Source organism: Caenorhabditis remanei, chromosome V (genome assembly GCF_010183535.1).
Source record: "Caenorhabditis remanei strain PX506 chromosome V, whole genome shotgun sequence".
Taxonomy (NCBI): Eukaryota; Metazoa; Nematoda; class Chromadorea; order Rhabditida; family Rhabditidae; genus Caenorhabditis; species Caenorhabditis remanei.
This window is the reverse complement of record NC_071332.1, coordinates 1,616,641-1,631,551: the sequence shown is the minus strand read 5'-3', so window position 1 is coordinate 1,631,551 and position 14,911 is coordinate 1,616,641. Positions and strand designations below refer to the sequence as shown.

At 37.9% G+C, this 14,911-nt stretch overlaps 3 protein-coding genes across 3 annotated transcripts; 1 reads left to right on the top strand and 2 right to left on the bottom strand.

Annotated features, from left to right (window-relative positions):
* Positions 1 to 9: 9 nt before the first annotated feature.
* Positions 10 to 1,477, bottom strand: GCK72_016702 (uncharacterized protein; the record flags this gene model as incomplete). The annotated part of the gene is made up of 4 exons (XM_053731640.1): positions 10 to 24; positions 89 to 320; positions 1,093 to 1,220; positions 1,268 to 1,477. The coding sequence occupies 4 exons, from the start codon at positions 1,475 to 1,477 to the stop codon at positions 10 to 12; spliced, it is 585 nt and encodes a 194-aa protein (XP_053580553.1).
* Positions 1,478 to 5,397: 3,920 nt separating this feature from the next.
* GCK72_016701 (uncharacterized protein) lies at positions 5,398 to 6,718 on the top strand (the record flags this gene model as incomplete). The annotated part of the gene is made up of 4 exons (XM_003092879.2): positions 5,398 to 5,527; positions 5,579 to 6,000; positions 6,414 to 6,492; positions 6,543 to 6,718. The coding sequence occupies 4 exons, from the start codon at positions 5,398 to 5,400 to the stop codon at positions 6,716 to 6,718; spliced, it is 807 nt and encodes a 268-aa protein (XP_003092927.2).
* Positions 6,719 to 9,566: 2,848 nt separating this feature from the next.
* On the bottom strand, positions 9,567 to 12,326 carry GCK72_016700 (uncharacterized protein; the record flags this gene model as incomplete). The annotated part of the gene is made up of 5 exons (XM_053731639.1): positions 9,567 to 9,626; positions 10,951 to 11,181; positions 11,910 to 11,974; positions 12,018 to 12,137; positions 12,194 to 12,326. The coding sequence occupies 5 exons, from the start codon at positions 12,324 to 12,326 to the stop codon at positions 9,567 to 9,569; spliced, it is 609 nt and encodes a 202-aa protein (XP_053580552.1).
* Positions 12,327 to 14,911: the final 2,585 nt, after the last annotated feature.

Sequence of the window (14,911 nt, the reverse complement as noted above, 5' to 3'; positions counted from 1 at the left end):
AGAAAGCTATCAAAATTCTGTCAGCTACAAAAAAAATTATTTTCTGATCTAACAAATGGACCCAAACTAGAGGAAAAAGTACACTTACCCAAAAGTCATTGGAATTCGCCACGGTGTTATGTTGATAGTTTAGTGGGGCAACATCATCCATATAAAACTCTAACAGCTCTTCTCGACTTTCTTTCAAATTTAAAATTGACGATTCATTGTTATCATTATTGTTAGTATCAAAAACATCAGTCACCACATCATCTGTATCGAAATTGCTGATCCACTCGAACGCATTTTCAGTCTCTTCCAGCTCAGCATATTTTTGTTTACTGCAATGTTTGAGGGTGTATTAAAGTCGTTGAATGTTATAATTTTCCATATCATAATGTACAGTACCGCTCAAAGGGCTTTCAACTTTGGCTGTGTATTTCGGTGTCACCGGAATGTCCGACAAATTTAATTTTGTATGGGATAAACAGAGAAAAAGAAGCACATCATTTTTGTAGTTGACCATTTTTTTGTAGGGACTCTATATTGAAAATTACAGGTCAACAAAGTTATTTCTCCTTGTTTGCAAAATTTTGGAGCTTTTCACTTTGACAACTTGTAACTTTCAAGGCAGCGTCCGTACGAAAAAATGGTCAACTACAAAAATGATCTCCTGTTTTTGCTCTGTTCAACCCATACAAAATTGAATTTATTGGACAATCAGGCGACACCGAAAACACTGTCAAACTTGCTTATTTTTCACTGAAAACAGGCAAAGTTCATAATTTTTTGAACGGTACTGTACGCGTTCTCTTGAGTTCATTTCTATATTTTAAAACTATTTTGATTCGGTTAAAATCTCACTAGGAGACGAGTAACATAAACACTCGAAGTTATAGCAAAAAACTACTGAATAATTAGTTATCAGTAAATTGACCAATTATAGTAAATGTTCATTAAATTTCTCAAGGGTCCATTCATTGCCAATACAGCCCCACAGGGTCATAGAATGTCCATATGAAGCAACTGCGCTCCAAAAAAATTAGCGTAAAATTAATGCGAAATTCAAAAAAAAAACCAGATTTCTGTTCTAGACCCCGCACCCTGACTCACCTTGTTTGAAGCGTCGAATAAACACCATATCCGAAATACGCAATTGATACAGGTATCGCCAACAAATAACTGTTGCAAACAAAAAGTCTCCAAAAAACAAACAATAGCATAGTTTGCAGTACGGTCATCTGAAGGAAAAGTGAGAGTGGGTCTATAGTGTAAAACAGAAACTTACAATACAGTAATCGATGATTTGAGTCTTTACCAAGTCACGCTCACCGTCCTTCCACATCTTAATAAGGGTGAACTTCAGTCTTCTCAGTTCTGAACTTGCTTCTACTCTGGTCAGATCTTGGCCGAATCTCTTCTCGTATCGCTCGACTTGTTCCATCAAACGCCCGACGGTTTCTTCCAATTCCATTTGTTTTGGACCAGAAAATAACATTTCTTTGAAAAGAAATGAGAACAGGCTTTGGTTTTCTTCATCATTATTGGAAATGTCAGGCATATTTGGCGTTTCTAGAAAAAAAAACTATTTTCTTTAGGTCATGAGCGTTCTGTTTATTGATTCTTTAAGTCAACACAGGAGTGCGAGGGGCAAATTTAGCAACGAACATAATTGTTTTCGAGTCGCGGTTTATATTGTAAGATACGACAAGCTAAAGGTAAAATCCTTGGCACTGTGCCAAATTACGGAGCGCGTTTCCGCAATCTACGAAGACTGCCCAACGCTGTCTACGACGGAGTGTACAGAAAAAAGATTACAATCATGAAAGAAGGACTATGGGAAAGCAAACAAATAGGGCGAGTTTCTCTGTCATCTAGCTATATCGAACGTCAAGGACGGCACCCTATCACTCCAAAAATTTACTTTCGAAGCGTCAGAGCGACGGAAAAAGCGTCAGAAGTCTATTGTGAGCATAAGCTGATAAAAATGCTTCACAATCAGCTACTTAGTGGGGACGAGCGTCGATTGACTTTTGTTCTTGGCGGAATAGCGGAGTTTCGTTGCGAAATATTTGAAGGTGCAGCGCGCTAAGTTCATAGGCGGGAAGTGGAATAAAAAAATGCCGAAAAGCAGAAGACTCTTCATCACAATTTGGAAGAAAATGACGGTTGCGAAACGTCCGGTTTCAAAACGTCTGGTTTATTTGTTACCAAGAGAAAAAAAATCAATAGTGAACACTGGACCAGACAGGGGTGGGACAACAATGGTGTATGATTGAGAATAATAGTGGCAAGATAGAATCGGAGAGAAGGAAAAATAGACTGACCGTTATGAGTGTAATGGGGAGCAATGAGGAGGAGAGGGGCAGATTATAATCCATACACTGATTTTTCAAGAAGGGAGATGAAAAAATAGTCATTTACAGTACTGGCCATAAAGAATGCGACACTTGCAGTTTTTAGTTGAAAATGATTAACTTTGTGAGTGTGAGACGGCCTTCCTGATAGTCTCACAATATTGATTGTTTATGGACTATACATATCACAAGTAGAGCTTCATTTTTGTAATTGACAACTTTTTTGTACGAGCACATCCTAAAAAGTTATCAATCGTCAAAGTAATTGCTCGCAATTGTTGCCGTTTTTTTTCAGTGCTGAAAGGAGAACTTTTTGAGCTCTATATATAGACAGCCTGTAACTTCTTACGTTGTGCCCGTACAAAAAAGTTGTCAACTACAAAAATGAAGCTCTATTTGTGATCTATACACTCTATAAACAATAAATATTGTGAGACTATCAGGGAGGTCGTGTCCCAGTCATAAAGTTGACCATTTTCAAAAATTTCAATAAAAATTTTTGAAAAAATGAGTTTTTTAAAAATCTTGAATTTGTATGAAAACTGTAAGTATTTTAAAGACAGACCCCCCAGAAAGCTGTTGTTGAGTACAAAATTAGAAAAAAATTCACGAGAAATCGAAAATCTCTACTTTTGTATCGCAAACTTTCACAAAAAATTTTTGGCCCACTGGCGGCCCATTGACGAAACTGACATATGACTAAATATGGTCAGCCAGAATGGGAGATACGAGACACACAACAAACTACATTCTCTTATTAGAAGATGTGTAGACACATTTTGTTTTTTTAAAGATGACCAAGAATAGTAGTCATCCACCCACCTTTAAAAATTTGGTGACACCGAAAAACAGGTGAAATCTCCTCCTCGATTTCACAGCTCAAAGATTTCTGCTATTTTTTGTTTTCAAAATTTTCGGTCAATGTTCTCTAACAGACTTTTCTGACATTTTCATCTCAAAATCTCCCCACTCCGCTAAATTAAATCATATATATCACTCAAACTCGTAGTTTCATTTTTTGTCATTTTTCTTTTTCATATCAATCCAAAAAGTATGCCAACGAACTCATGTATCCAAGAAACTTATCTCGATACTGCCGAATTTTTAAATTTATATTCACATCTTATTTCTATTGTTGCATTGCCGGTGAATATATTGGGTATTTGGTTGATATATTATAAGACACCTGTCCGGATGAAAAATATGAAGGGTGTGATGTTGAATTGTCATGTTTGGTGAGTTTTGGAGGGGATTTGGGTTACTGTAAATAGAAAAAAATTGTTTGGGTTTTGGATTTAGAACGTTTTGAAATATATCCTGTACACAAGTTTTGAGTAAATCCCAAAAGCTAGGGGTCCGGCTTATTTTATTTACAGTATCCGAAATGAAGTACGTGAACTACTGTCGAAAAAATAAAGTTTGGCCAAGGATTTTCAAAAAAAAAATTCGCGCTCAAAACGCAAGTGCGGCTGGAAGTTGTGGGCGGAGTCAAGGCGGAGCTTAACGCAAGCGCCGCACCTGAAATTTCTCTTGATTTTTTTTACGAGCGGCCAACAACAGTAAGAGGAAGTCGTGTTTTAATCGATTTTTTCACCGTTTTTTGCCGTATATTTATATTTTTTAAAATGAAAATGTATAAAGTTTTTACTTTCGCCAACAATTTTCGCTTTCGCTTACAAATTTTTGTCATTTTTTCACATTTTTTCACTTCAGTTATTCATTTTTTCAGGAAACAAGAAAACGACGTCCAAGAAGTGCTCTAAATCAACGATTACATCATTCTTCGATTTTTTTCGTTTTAGTTTTAGAATAAACAAAGTGGTTCTCTCCGGTCGAACGTTTTTTCAGGTTTCAAAGATGATGGAAATCAGGAAAAAGCGACGTCATCGTCATTCACAGCTGTTCGGATTGTTGTCGAGTTAGTTTTATGATTGAACTAAAACTGTTTCTCTCCGTCTGAATTTTCAGATTTCCCCGTGCTGCCTCTCCAGGTCAACGACAACAACACATCGTCAATCGCCAGTAACCAGAGATCTGACATATTTGTTTAATTATTATGATGTTATATTGTTGTTATTTATTATGTGTTGCGATAAATATCTTTCTGTAGACATACGGCAAAAAACGGTGATAAAATCGATTAAAACACGACTTCCTCTTACTGTTGTTGGCTGCTCGTAAAAAAAATCAAGAGAAATTTTAGGTGCGGCGCTTGCGTTAAGCTCCGCCTTGACTCCGCCCACAACTTCCAGCCGCACTTGCGTTTTGAGCGCGAAATTTTTTTTTGAAAATCCTTGGCCAAACTATTTTTTCGACAGTACAGTCTTCCCACGGAACAAGATATTAGTTTTTACAGAAATTTCTATAAGAAATCATTAACATTTTCGAATTCCGCATGTTTAAAAGTACCTGCACACAAGTTTCGACAAAATTACAAAAATTAAGGACTCGATTTTTCATTGTACATAAGTCTTTCTGGCAATGCTGACGCACTTGCTGACAATAATTTATCAAACGGAATCCCGCGTAGTCTGAAAATTTATGTAAAAAACAAAGAAGTTTTTTTGAATTCAGCACGTAGCTGTACTCAAAATTTAAGAAAAATCCAATGGCTCGGGGTCCCAGTTTTCTAATTTAAAAAAATCAAACAAATTGTGTTTACTGCCGTCCTACCATTGAATGAAATATCAGTATTTCCAGGAATTTCTATGAAAAGTCAATGGAATTTTTGAATTCAGCATGTTTAAAAGTACCTGTACACAAGCCTTGAAAAAATTGGAAAATCCGGGAGGTCCGAGTTTCCTTTTCAAAATTTTTTTTTTGAAAAATGCGTTCACTGCCGGTGTCCCACGCTATGAAGTATCAGTTTTTATAGAAATTTCAGTGAAAAATCAGTAGGATTTTTGAATTCAGCATGCTTCGAAACTTTTTGATAGCCGGACTTTGAGCAGTCGCCGAGCAGGACTGTCCTACTGACTAAATCCTCCCAAATTTCAATAACTTCTCCTATCCTCCCCCCCCCCCTAACATTTTCATTTCCAGGGGTCTTCTCGGAGACGTGATGCTTGGAACCCTCACCATCCCCTATGTATTCTTCCCTGTTATATCCGGAACACCACTGGGGATTCTCACACGGTTCTTTGGTATAAACGCATTCCTTCAAACCTATGTAGCAGTGGCGTGTATTGCAGGTTGGTCACAATTCGATTATCTTTAAGTCTTTGAACTTTCCTAGTTTTCAGAAGTCGGTTCCTCCATAGTATTTATGTTTGAAAACCGCCAGAATCAAACAGTAACCTCATCATGGAAAATAACTTCAGAGAAAGGTCGCAAATCTTTTTACACCATCAATCTCATATTCCCATGGCTATCAGCCACTATCTCCTTGTTACGGATACCCGACCAGGTCTGGGCGAAACTAGAAATGCTCAAAACGATACCATGTCCGACAAAAGAGTTTTTCGAGCTTCCCGTCATAATAGTGACGACTGAGGCAAAGTCAATCGGGTTGGCATTAATGTTACTCGTGTTGTTCTATGCAGTTCAGATACTATTCTTTATTGTTCACTCCTCGTTATATCTGTGTATTTCTACAAAGTCATATGCGGTCTCAGAGAAAACGAAGCGGTTGAAAAGAAAGTATTTTTATGCGGTTTGTATACAGGTGAGTTGAAAAAAACTTGTATTTTCGGTAGTGAGCGCGCTCACCTCAGTTATAATGCGCTTCTAGACGAAGGCTTCCGAGTGACCGTGGAGTTAGGAGACGTGACCTATATCATTGAAAAGCTGAAATCACGCTGATTCCAAATATATATTCAGTTTTTTCCCTCGAGGTCTGGTATTCGAGAAGAACGAGGTTAAAATTTGGAACGCTGCCTCATTACCTTACCGACGTGTGAAAACCAAACTTTGACCTCCTTTTTCTCGAATACCAGGCCTCGACGGCAAAAACTGAACTTATATTTTAAATCAGCGTGATTTCAGCTTTCCAATGATATTGGTCACGCCCAAAAACTCCACGGTCAGTCAGAGGCTTTCCCCAGTTAGGCAACCTGTAAATTCTCTATTTTCTTCCAGATCATGATCCCATTTGCTATCATGGCAGCCCCTGTCAACTACTACGTGTTCTCCATTGTCACAGACTACTATAATCAAAGTGAGCCACCCCCTCCCCCCTTTTTCCATATCCAATATCTAAAATTGCAGGCGCCAACAATTTCTGCTTCCTCATCATGAGCATCCACGGCTTCTTCTCCACCGTCGCCACCATCGCCATCTACGAAAACTACCGAAACTACCTGCTCCATGTGCTCCGAATCCGACGGAACCTCAAAGTGACACTGATTCAATCAAGAAGCATTGCGGAGACAACCTATATTTAACTTTATTGGATTTGGGTGAAGTAGAGAAATGAAATTTTTGAGGAATTGATTATTCATAATTACTGATTGTGGGAGTGGATAGACTTTGATCAAACGCGAAACAAAAATATTGAAAAAACACCGATGATAATTGTTTCTACTCAATTGATATGGGTGCTTGGTCAATCAACTTTGATCTCGGCTGGAGGGAAAGAAGGATTTGATTATCTTTGAGCATTTTGCACTAAACATTTTGTTTTGAACAAAAATTTGTATTTTAAATATTTTAAGAATTTTCATCTATTTGCTTGTAAACAAACACTTTTTTGCGCTGATCTTGAAAATACTACAGTAGTCCAGCTAACATACAGACTACCATCAATGAGGCTGCCAAAATTCGAATAATTCTTTTTTTTTAATCAGACGCCGACTTTCCAGCATTTGTCACTATGGCACGGGGTAATGAAATAATTTAATTTTATACTCGACGAAAAAAATAACACTTTTTGATAACTTTCATAGGTTTTAAGATATACGTTCATTTGGAAATTGAGGGTGAGACGCAGAGAAGTCAGAAACTCTAACTTCTCTGCGATCTCCCTCTCTCTCTCTCTCTCTCAGTTACAGTGTCCTATCTTTAAAGACGCATATCTCAAAACCTGGAAGAGCCATCAAAAAGTTGTCAACTACAAAAATGAAGCTCTTGATTTGATCTACACAATAAGTCTAAACTCAACTAAATGTGTTCAAACATGGCATAACAACATCCTTTCCACTCCAAAAAAAAGTGGCAATTTGTACATGAACAAAATAAAATAATAATTGCCAAAACGACTTGACTCACAACCAATCAAGTTTGCGCTCAAAAACAGGTGTATTTTTCGCAATTTTTCACAAATTTTTGATTATTATTTTTTTCCTTAACTTTTTTCCCTTCTTTTCAAACTAATTTCAACTACATATTCTACATGACATCAATCTCCCCAAATTGCCCATTTCATAGCTATTATGAGTCAGCACAATTCCATCAGATTTTTTCATATTCCTTATCCTTGATGACAGCGCCGGTCAACTTTTACGGTGTTTACCTGATATTGTTCAAGTCAGAAAAAACACTGAAAAATGCAAAATGGGTAATGTTAAATTCTCAAGCTTGGTAAGCCCAAGTTCCCCTTTTCTAATACTATTTTTATTTACAACTTCAGGAGCACATTTGCCAGTCTCCTCCTTAACACATTCCTTATCCCATTTCTAATTCTACCAGTCGTTGGTGGCTACCCTTTAGGCTTATTCACTCACTTAGGGATACCTGTGACGTGGCAAGTGTTCATTGGATTCGGCTCGATAGCGCGTTAGTTGTTAACTCTCAAAACCGAATTAAATAAAAGAGTGTTTTATTCTTATTCCAGAAATTGGTTCCTCAATGGTAATTGTGTTTGAAAACCAGCAAAACCATTTAGTGGGGAATGCTATCAAGTTGGAGTCTAAAGTGCATCGAAGAATTTTTGCAGTGGTGAATATTATTTTGGGTTTCTCATATATCCTACCAGTTTTGTTACAAGTGCCAGATCAGGAGAAAGCGAAGAGGAATGTTATGAAGGTAATTCAGGTTGTGAACGGTGGTCTAGACTGGGAGGTGTTACAGTACCGTGCAGTAAGATATACAATTTGGTATTTTTCAGTTGAAAATGACCAGAGGGTGTTACGGTATCACTGATTGTCCCACAAAATAAATTATGTATAAACCAGAGTTGTACGGAATGCCATTTTTCAGTTTCCGGAATCCGGAACCGGAATGAAAATTTTCATTTTCCGGAATCCGGAACCGGAACCGGAATGCCGAAAAAACCCGGAATTCCGGAATTTCGGAATCCGGAATCCGGATTCCGGACAACACTGGTCTGGACATCCGGAGACCCCGTGCACACAGACAGACCTCATTTTCATTGAAAACCCTCTTAAAGTAGGCAACGGTTGGGCATCTTGCCGGAATCCGTTGGAATCCAAATTTGGTCATCCTTATCCTGCTTTTCCAAAACTGGGATTCCGGATTCCGGACAACTCTGGTATAAACCATACAGAAAAAAGGTAGGGCTTCATTTTTGTAGTTGACAGATTTTTTGTACGGACACTCCCTAGCAAGTTACATATCGACAAAGTAATTTCTCCATCAAATCGTCCCATTTCAGTGCAAAATAGAGAGATGTCAGCTTCAAATAACCATAACTATCTGGGGAGTGTCCGTATAAAAAAGTTGTCAACTACAAAAATGAAGTTCTACCTTTGTTCTCTATGGTTTATAGATAATTTAGTTTGTGATGGACAATCAGTGATACCGTAATACTCTCTTAAAATCGGTAATTTTCAACTGAAAAAGACCAAATTGTATATCTTACTGCAGAAATCGTCATGGGGACCATGCGGGCTGGAAATGGTTCGGATCAATTTAAAAATTGTAATAATCCTATTTTTGTTCTCATTTACTACAAAACCCCGGTTTTTCCAGTCAAACCATACAACATGGATATTTTATTTTGTTTATTCTGAAAAAGATAACATTTAATACATAAATACATAATTAATACATGAATAAATACATAAAAATCACATAAAATTGGGATAATTAGGTTCACAAAAATAGGTTCGAATCTGGGACGGAGACGGCGGATGACTTCTGATTTGACCGTTCTTGTACCCCTGAAATCGGAATATTGAGAGTACGGTACAATTTTGTAGCTCCTTTTACCGCATTGTTCCATTCGAACTCTGCACCATTTCCCTTGTTAACTGCCGAATTTCTGAAAAAAATTGATTAAAATATTATTTGGTATTGGCGATACTTACTTCCATTGTTAGTCGTTTATCCATTTTATGCAGCTGGCGGAGGCCCGAACGTCCATCTTTTCCTTCTGTTGCCGTTAATCATTTTCTGAAAAGTAATAAATTTAGGATAATTCCATGGAAAGTCAAATGTATCGACGGCTTCCGATGCAATCCTCACGCGAGTAAAATTTTTTAAACCAAGATTTTGAACGATCGCGAATGAAAAAAGCTCAAAATTAGAAAACAAACAAGAAAAATAAATAATTCAGCAAGAAAAAATTAGATGGACGAGGGTGCAGTCTTTAGTCCCTCAGACCTCAGCCATCAATAACGGATCCGTACGCGAATCCGTATTCCAACCGCGTGCGAGACAATTGCGTTTCTGCGCAAAAGTACAGAGCCGTATTCTATCCGTTCGCGATTTTTGGAAACGGACCGTACGCGACTGGCCAGTCGTGAAAATAGCCATAACGGATCAGTTACGGACCAGAAACCTGGTCCATCCGCATACGGTTGAAGCGCACTTTACCTGTGTAAGCTCCTTTTCATTAACGTTCCTTTAGATGGCGCTGGTCAAAAGCATACTGAGTCTAGATTAGAAACCCTCATAATATGATTTTGCTGCGTAGTGACTCATATCAGTAGGGGATTGTTCCTGGCTACTCCAACTCTTTGCATATTCCAGTGGCTCATCTGTCCCTCCACGGAATTTTCAAACTTACCCTTATTCATCCTTGCCGAAGACTCATACATCTTCAGTTGTGTTTTATCTAGTATCCTTGCTATATACATACTCGAAGCGTCGTTTTTTATATTCCACTGTGCCTACCACTTGGTATTGAAAACTAGGAAACTATCAAATCGTACCAAAACCCTCCAACGAAAGTTTTTTATTGTTGTATGCATCCAAATATTTCTTCCATTTTCTGTAATTGGTATACCTGCATCTTATATGATATTCTCAGTGTCAAGCGGGTATCATAATCAATGTGAGTTCAATTTCCAGTGCTCCCTACTTATGTTGAAAATTTTCAGTTCTCAACAATATCTCTATGATTCTGATGAGTCTTCATAGCTTTCTAAGCACAATATTTATGATTATTATGCGGAATAATATGAAGAAGGAAGGAATTTTATGTTGCTCACGGAATAACGGAATCACTAGTAGTTATCAATCCACCTAATCTTCAATTTTCTATCCTTCAATCTTCCACACCCCTTTGAATTGATTAAAATGTTCCATTTGCGTTTTTTGTCGTTGATATGTTTCTGACACACTTGAATTCCGAGTCGACTCGATTTTTAGAAAACTCATCAACTTTTGTTTTTTCTTCGGGTGGAATATAATAAAGAACCATGGAAACAAAGTGCAGTCGAGGTTCCAGAACTAAAAAACTTCATCTTTTTTGATCACTTCTACATGGACTTACCACATTCATCACAAAATAAAACGGCGGTAGGTCAGCTGGGTCTTTCAGTATTGCGACAACGGTAAAGAATACCATAACTGTGAATTTTAGCGTTAAGCCGCATATAGAAGCGGGTAAGAAACAACGGATCATGGAGACAGATGTGGATAGCTCGAAGCGGCGCTCCAAGGGGACTACACCGACAGTGTTGGTGAAGACAACACTGGTGTAGTGGTAGAGTTTTAATTCTATCTGGAAATTTGATTAGAGATGTGTTGAGTGGACTGGAGAAGTGTGAGATGCACTAGGAAAGGCTTAAAGGACCTGGAGAACTCAATGGAGTCGAAAACACCTAGACTTCTCAGGAAATCAGTACTGGCTCAAAGTTGGTCAAAAATGCCCAGGACTAAGAACTTAAAGAGACAATTGCAGCATAGGATTTTCTAGCAGATCGATCAAACCTAGACACCCTTTCTTAAACCGGCAAGGAAGGCTTTGAGGATCTCGGTACCACATGGTCATCCAGAAATTTCTAGGTAGTGCATAAGCGTCTCAGAGACTGAAAGACCTCTGGGTGAGGTGACAATACAAAATAACCCGTAGCTGGTTTATGGCGCTATGATGGAGCCTAAAAACTATGAAACGGCCTAGAAACCGTGATAATCTAAATGGCCGCGGAATATTAGTACAATATGAACCATCAGATTGGCACTGCCAGAAAGCTCAGATACCCTAACTAGGGAAGGCCCCGAGAAATCGTGAAGAAGCTATATCATTGGAAAGCTGAAAAAGGCCTGGTATTTGAGAAAAATGGGGTCAAATTTTGGGCCCCTAGCAAGTCATTACCTTTCCGAAGTGTGAAAAACATCGGGTGCGTAACGTAAAAACCCGAAGCCTAAACCCTGGTCTGGTCTAAGAATCCAAAGAAAAACTAGTCCTTTCAAACGTCCAGAATTTTCAAATTTCCAAATTCAACCCACCCACAAGTTCATCACATTAACCAGACATATCGACGCGAACGCGATGGACTTTCGAAAGTCCTCATCTGGAAAGTAATTCAATTTGGTTGTGATTACGTCACCACTCACGATGAGCCCATTCCACATAGACTGCGCTCAGAATAAATGAAAGAAAAATAGATGTATAGAAGTAAACTTTGGTGCCCCGGCTTTGTGATCGGAATGGACGGAAGGCGAGGAGCAGGCGGTCTGAAACAAGAAAATTGATGAAATGGTAAGTGCGCTCTATTGAACTATTGACAAACCTAGATTAACAAGCAAATGAAAAATGACCACCGTAAACTCCCCATAGTTATGGAGCTTTAGAGGAATCATTCTGGCTTCCCGGCACTCTTCAACTTCGAACATTGATCCATAGTGCAGACAAATTACAGTCATTCCCAAGAACGTCACCAGAATTAATTGGTATCCAAGAGACAAGAAAAATAAGTGAACCCTTCCAGTGACATAAATCTTCTTATCAAACGCAGTGGTTTTGATGAATATTAGTTGAGAGAACAGCCCGAAAAAGCATAAAATAACTTGGAATATGAAAAAGAATAGCCAGGGAATAGAGGTGTCTTGTTGCATTATATGAGAATAATGAAGGAAAGAGAAGAGTTGGACAATGGCTGAGCAGAGATGCGTGAAAAACTTCAGAAAGCAAGACCGATGTTGATGATGAGATATAGGTCAGGTTGACTTTACAGATGGTTGGGTTTTCGTGATAAGTAGGGAAGGGATAACATGAAAAATAAAATATGTGCTTTTTTTGTTTTGGTCAAGGCAATGTACTTTTTCGAGTACTTACTAGGGAAGGCCTCCAAGTGACGGTGGAGTTATGGAATGTGCCACATATCATTGGAGAGCTGAAATCACGCTGATTTCAAATATATATTCAGTTTTTGCCCTCGAGATCAAAACTCAAAAAAATGACAAGTCATTACATTTCTGACACGCGAAAAACCGATTGGTTAAGAGAGTTTTTGCATATCTCTTTCAATGTTAAAGGGGAATGCAATAACTTTTACTAATATTTTAAATTTTTTAAAGGAGGACTGAAGTCATATATTTTTATTTCAGATTCTGATACTTCAGAAAATTCTGAACAACTTTCATCATTGGAGCATGTGCTAAAAATCGCTCTAAACGCCCTAAATTCACGTTTTCCCGGCTCAAAAGGAGCCTAGATGGAAGAGTTTTCCCACGCGAATTTTTGCCCCGTGTAGTCCTCTCGGACAAAATTATTTCTTTTATTTTCGCGATTTTTCGTTTTCTTGCTTTTTTCAACAAATTTTCGTGTTTATTTCAATTTATATCGTAAAAAAAGAAGAAAAAACACGAAAATTTGTTGAAAAAAGCAAGAAATCGAAAAATCGAGAAATTAAAAAGAAATAATTTTGTCCGAGAGGACTACACGGAGGGAGATATTCGCGTGGGAAAACCCTTCCACCTAGGCTCCTTTTGAGCCGGGAAAACGTGAATTTAGGGCGTTTAGAGCGATTTTTAGCACATGCTCCAATGATGAAAGTTGTTCAGAATTTTCTGAAGTATCAGAATCTGAAATAAAAATATATGACTTCAGTCCTCCTTTAATTTTTGGATACATTATTATGACTGAAAATTTTAATACGTGAGGATTCTGAATCTGTTTTAAAAAGTTTTGTGAAGTGTGAAAAAAACCTAGATGCAGTACTTTAAACTTTAGGTACTTCATCGCAAACACCTTTTACAACATTTAACTCCGTGTAACTCTGTCAGTTTTGGTACATAGCAAAATCTGAAAAGTGATTCAGAATCCTCACGTCTTCGACTTTGCAGTCATCGAAAATTAATCCAGAAATTGCCAGAATTATTGCATTTTAAACGGCAAAGAACATTGATCCTCCTCGATGTAATACATGTTTCTGCAGCTGTCCTGTGTTTTATGCTGGTTGTACTTTCAGACACTGACGTCATATTTTTTATTGCAGATTCAAATTCCGATACCTCAGAAATTTGTAATAAACTTTAATCATTGACGAATAGGCTAAAAATTGCTCTAAACGAGCTTGGGTGAAAGAATTGTTCGCATTGCCGTGTAGTCCTCTCGGACAAGATTTTTGCTCCATTAAATTTTCTGACGTCGTTTCTGAAGATTCTGAATCTGGTTTCACGACTTCCAAATTTTTGAGTGAGTTCCCGCTCGAGATATTTGGTAGTTCTGTGAGTTAACACATCAGAGAAACATTTAGAAGAACAACATCAGAACCACATTTAATAATTGCTAGTTGGTCAGTTTTTTTTAGAACGGAAAATACCGAATTCCTTCTAAGATAACATTTATATTCAGAAAATCTCTCTCTTGTTTCCTTTTTTTGTGAATTTTTATTTTATTGTAAGCTTTATTTGTATTGATCTGAACGAGATTTTTTGATAGTCCTAATTTCGAATGTTATGTTTTTGTCATCACAGAAAAGCAAAATCTCTTACAAGGGAAGTCTTTGGAGACGACACTTTCAAACGACTTATAAATTTGGCTATAGGAATTTTCGACTACGGGGAGTCCATTTCTGCAGTCAAAACCTGCTAAATGTCTCTCTGAACCGAGTTATGAGCTCTCAAACTTTTAATATGAATAAGCCTGTTCACATGGAATTCCGAATCGACAAGTAGTATACGCAAGATATTCTTATTTTTGCAACGTACGAGCACAGGGTAAACCGCTGGGGGACACAAATGGAACTGGCGGATATACCGACGATTTTGAATTTCATGTGAACAGGCTTAACCATATGAAAAGTTTGAGTGCTCGTAACTCGGCTCGCAGAGACATTTAGCAGGTTTTGACTGCAGAAATGAACTCCCTGTAGTCGAAAATTCCTGTAGCCAAATTTATAGGTCGTTTGAAAGTGGCGTCACCAAAGACTTCCCTTCTCAGGGAATTTTAGGCGAGGTTTCGGCGCCTTGCCGGCATTTTGCCTCTATTTTCGGCGAATTGCCCT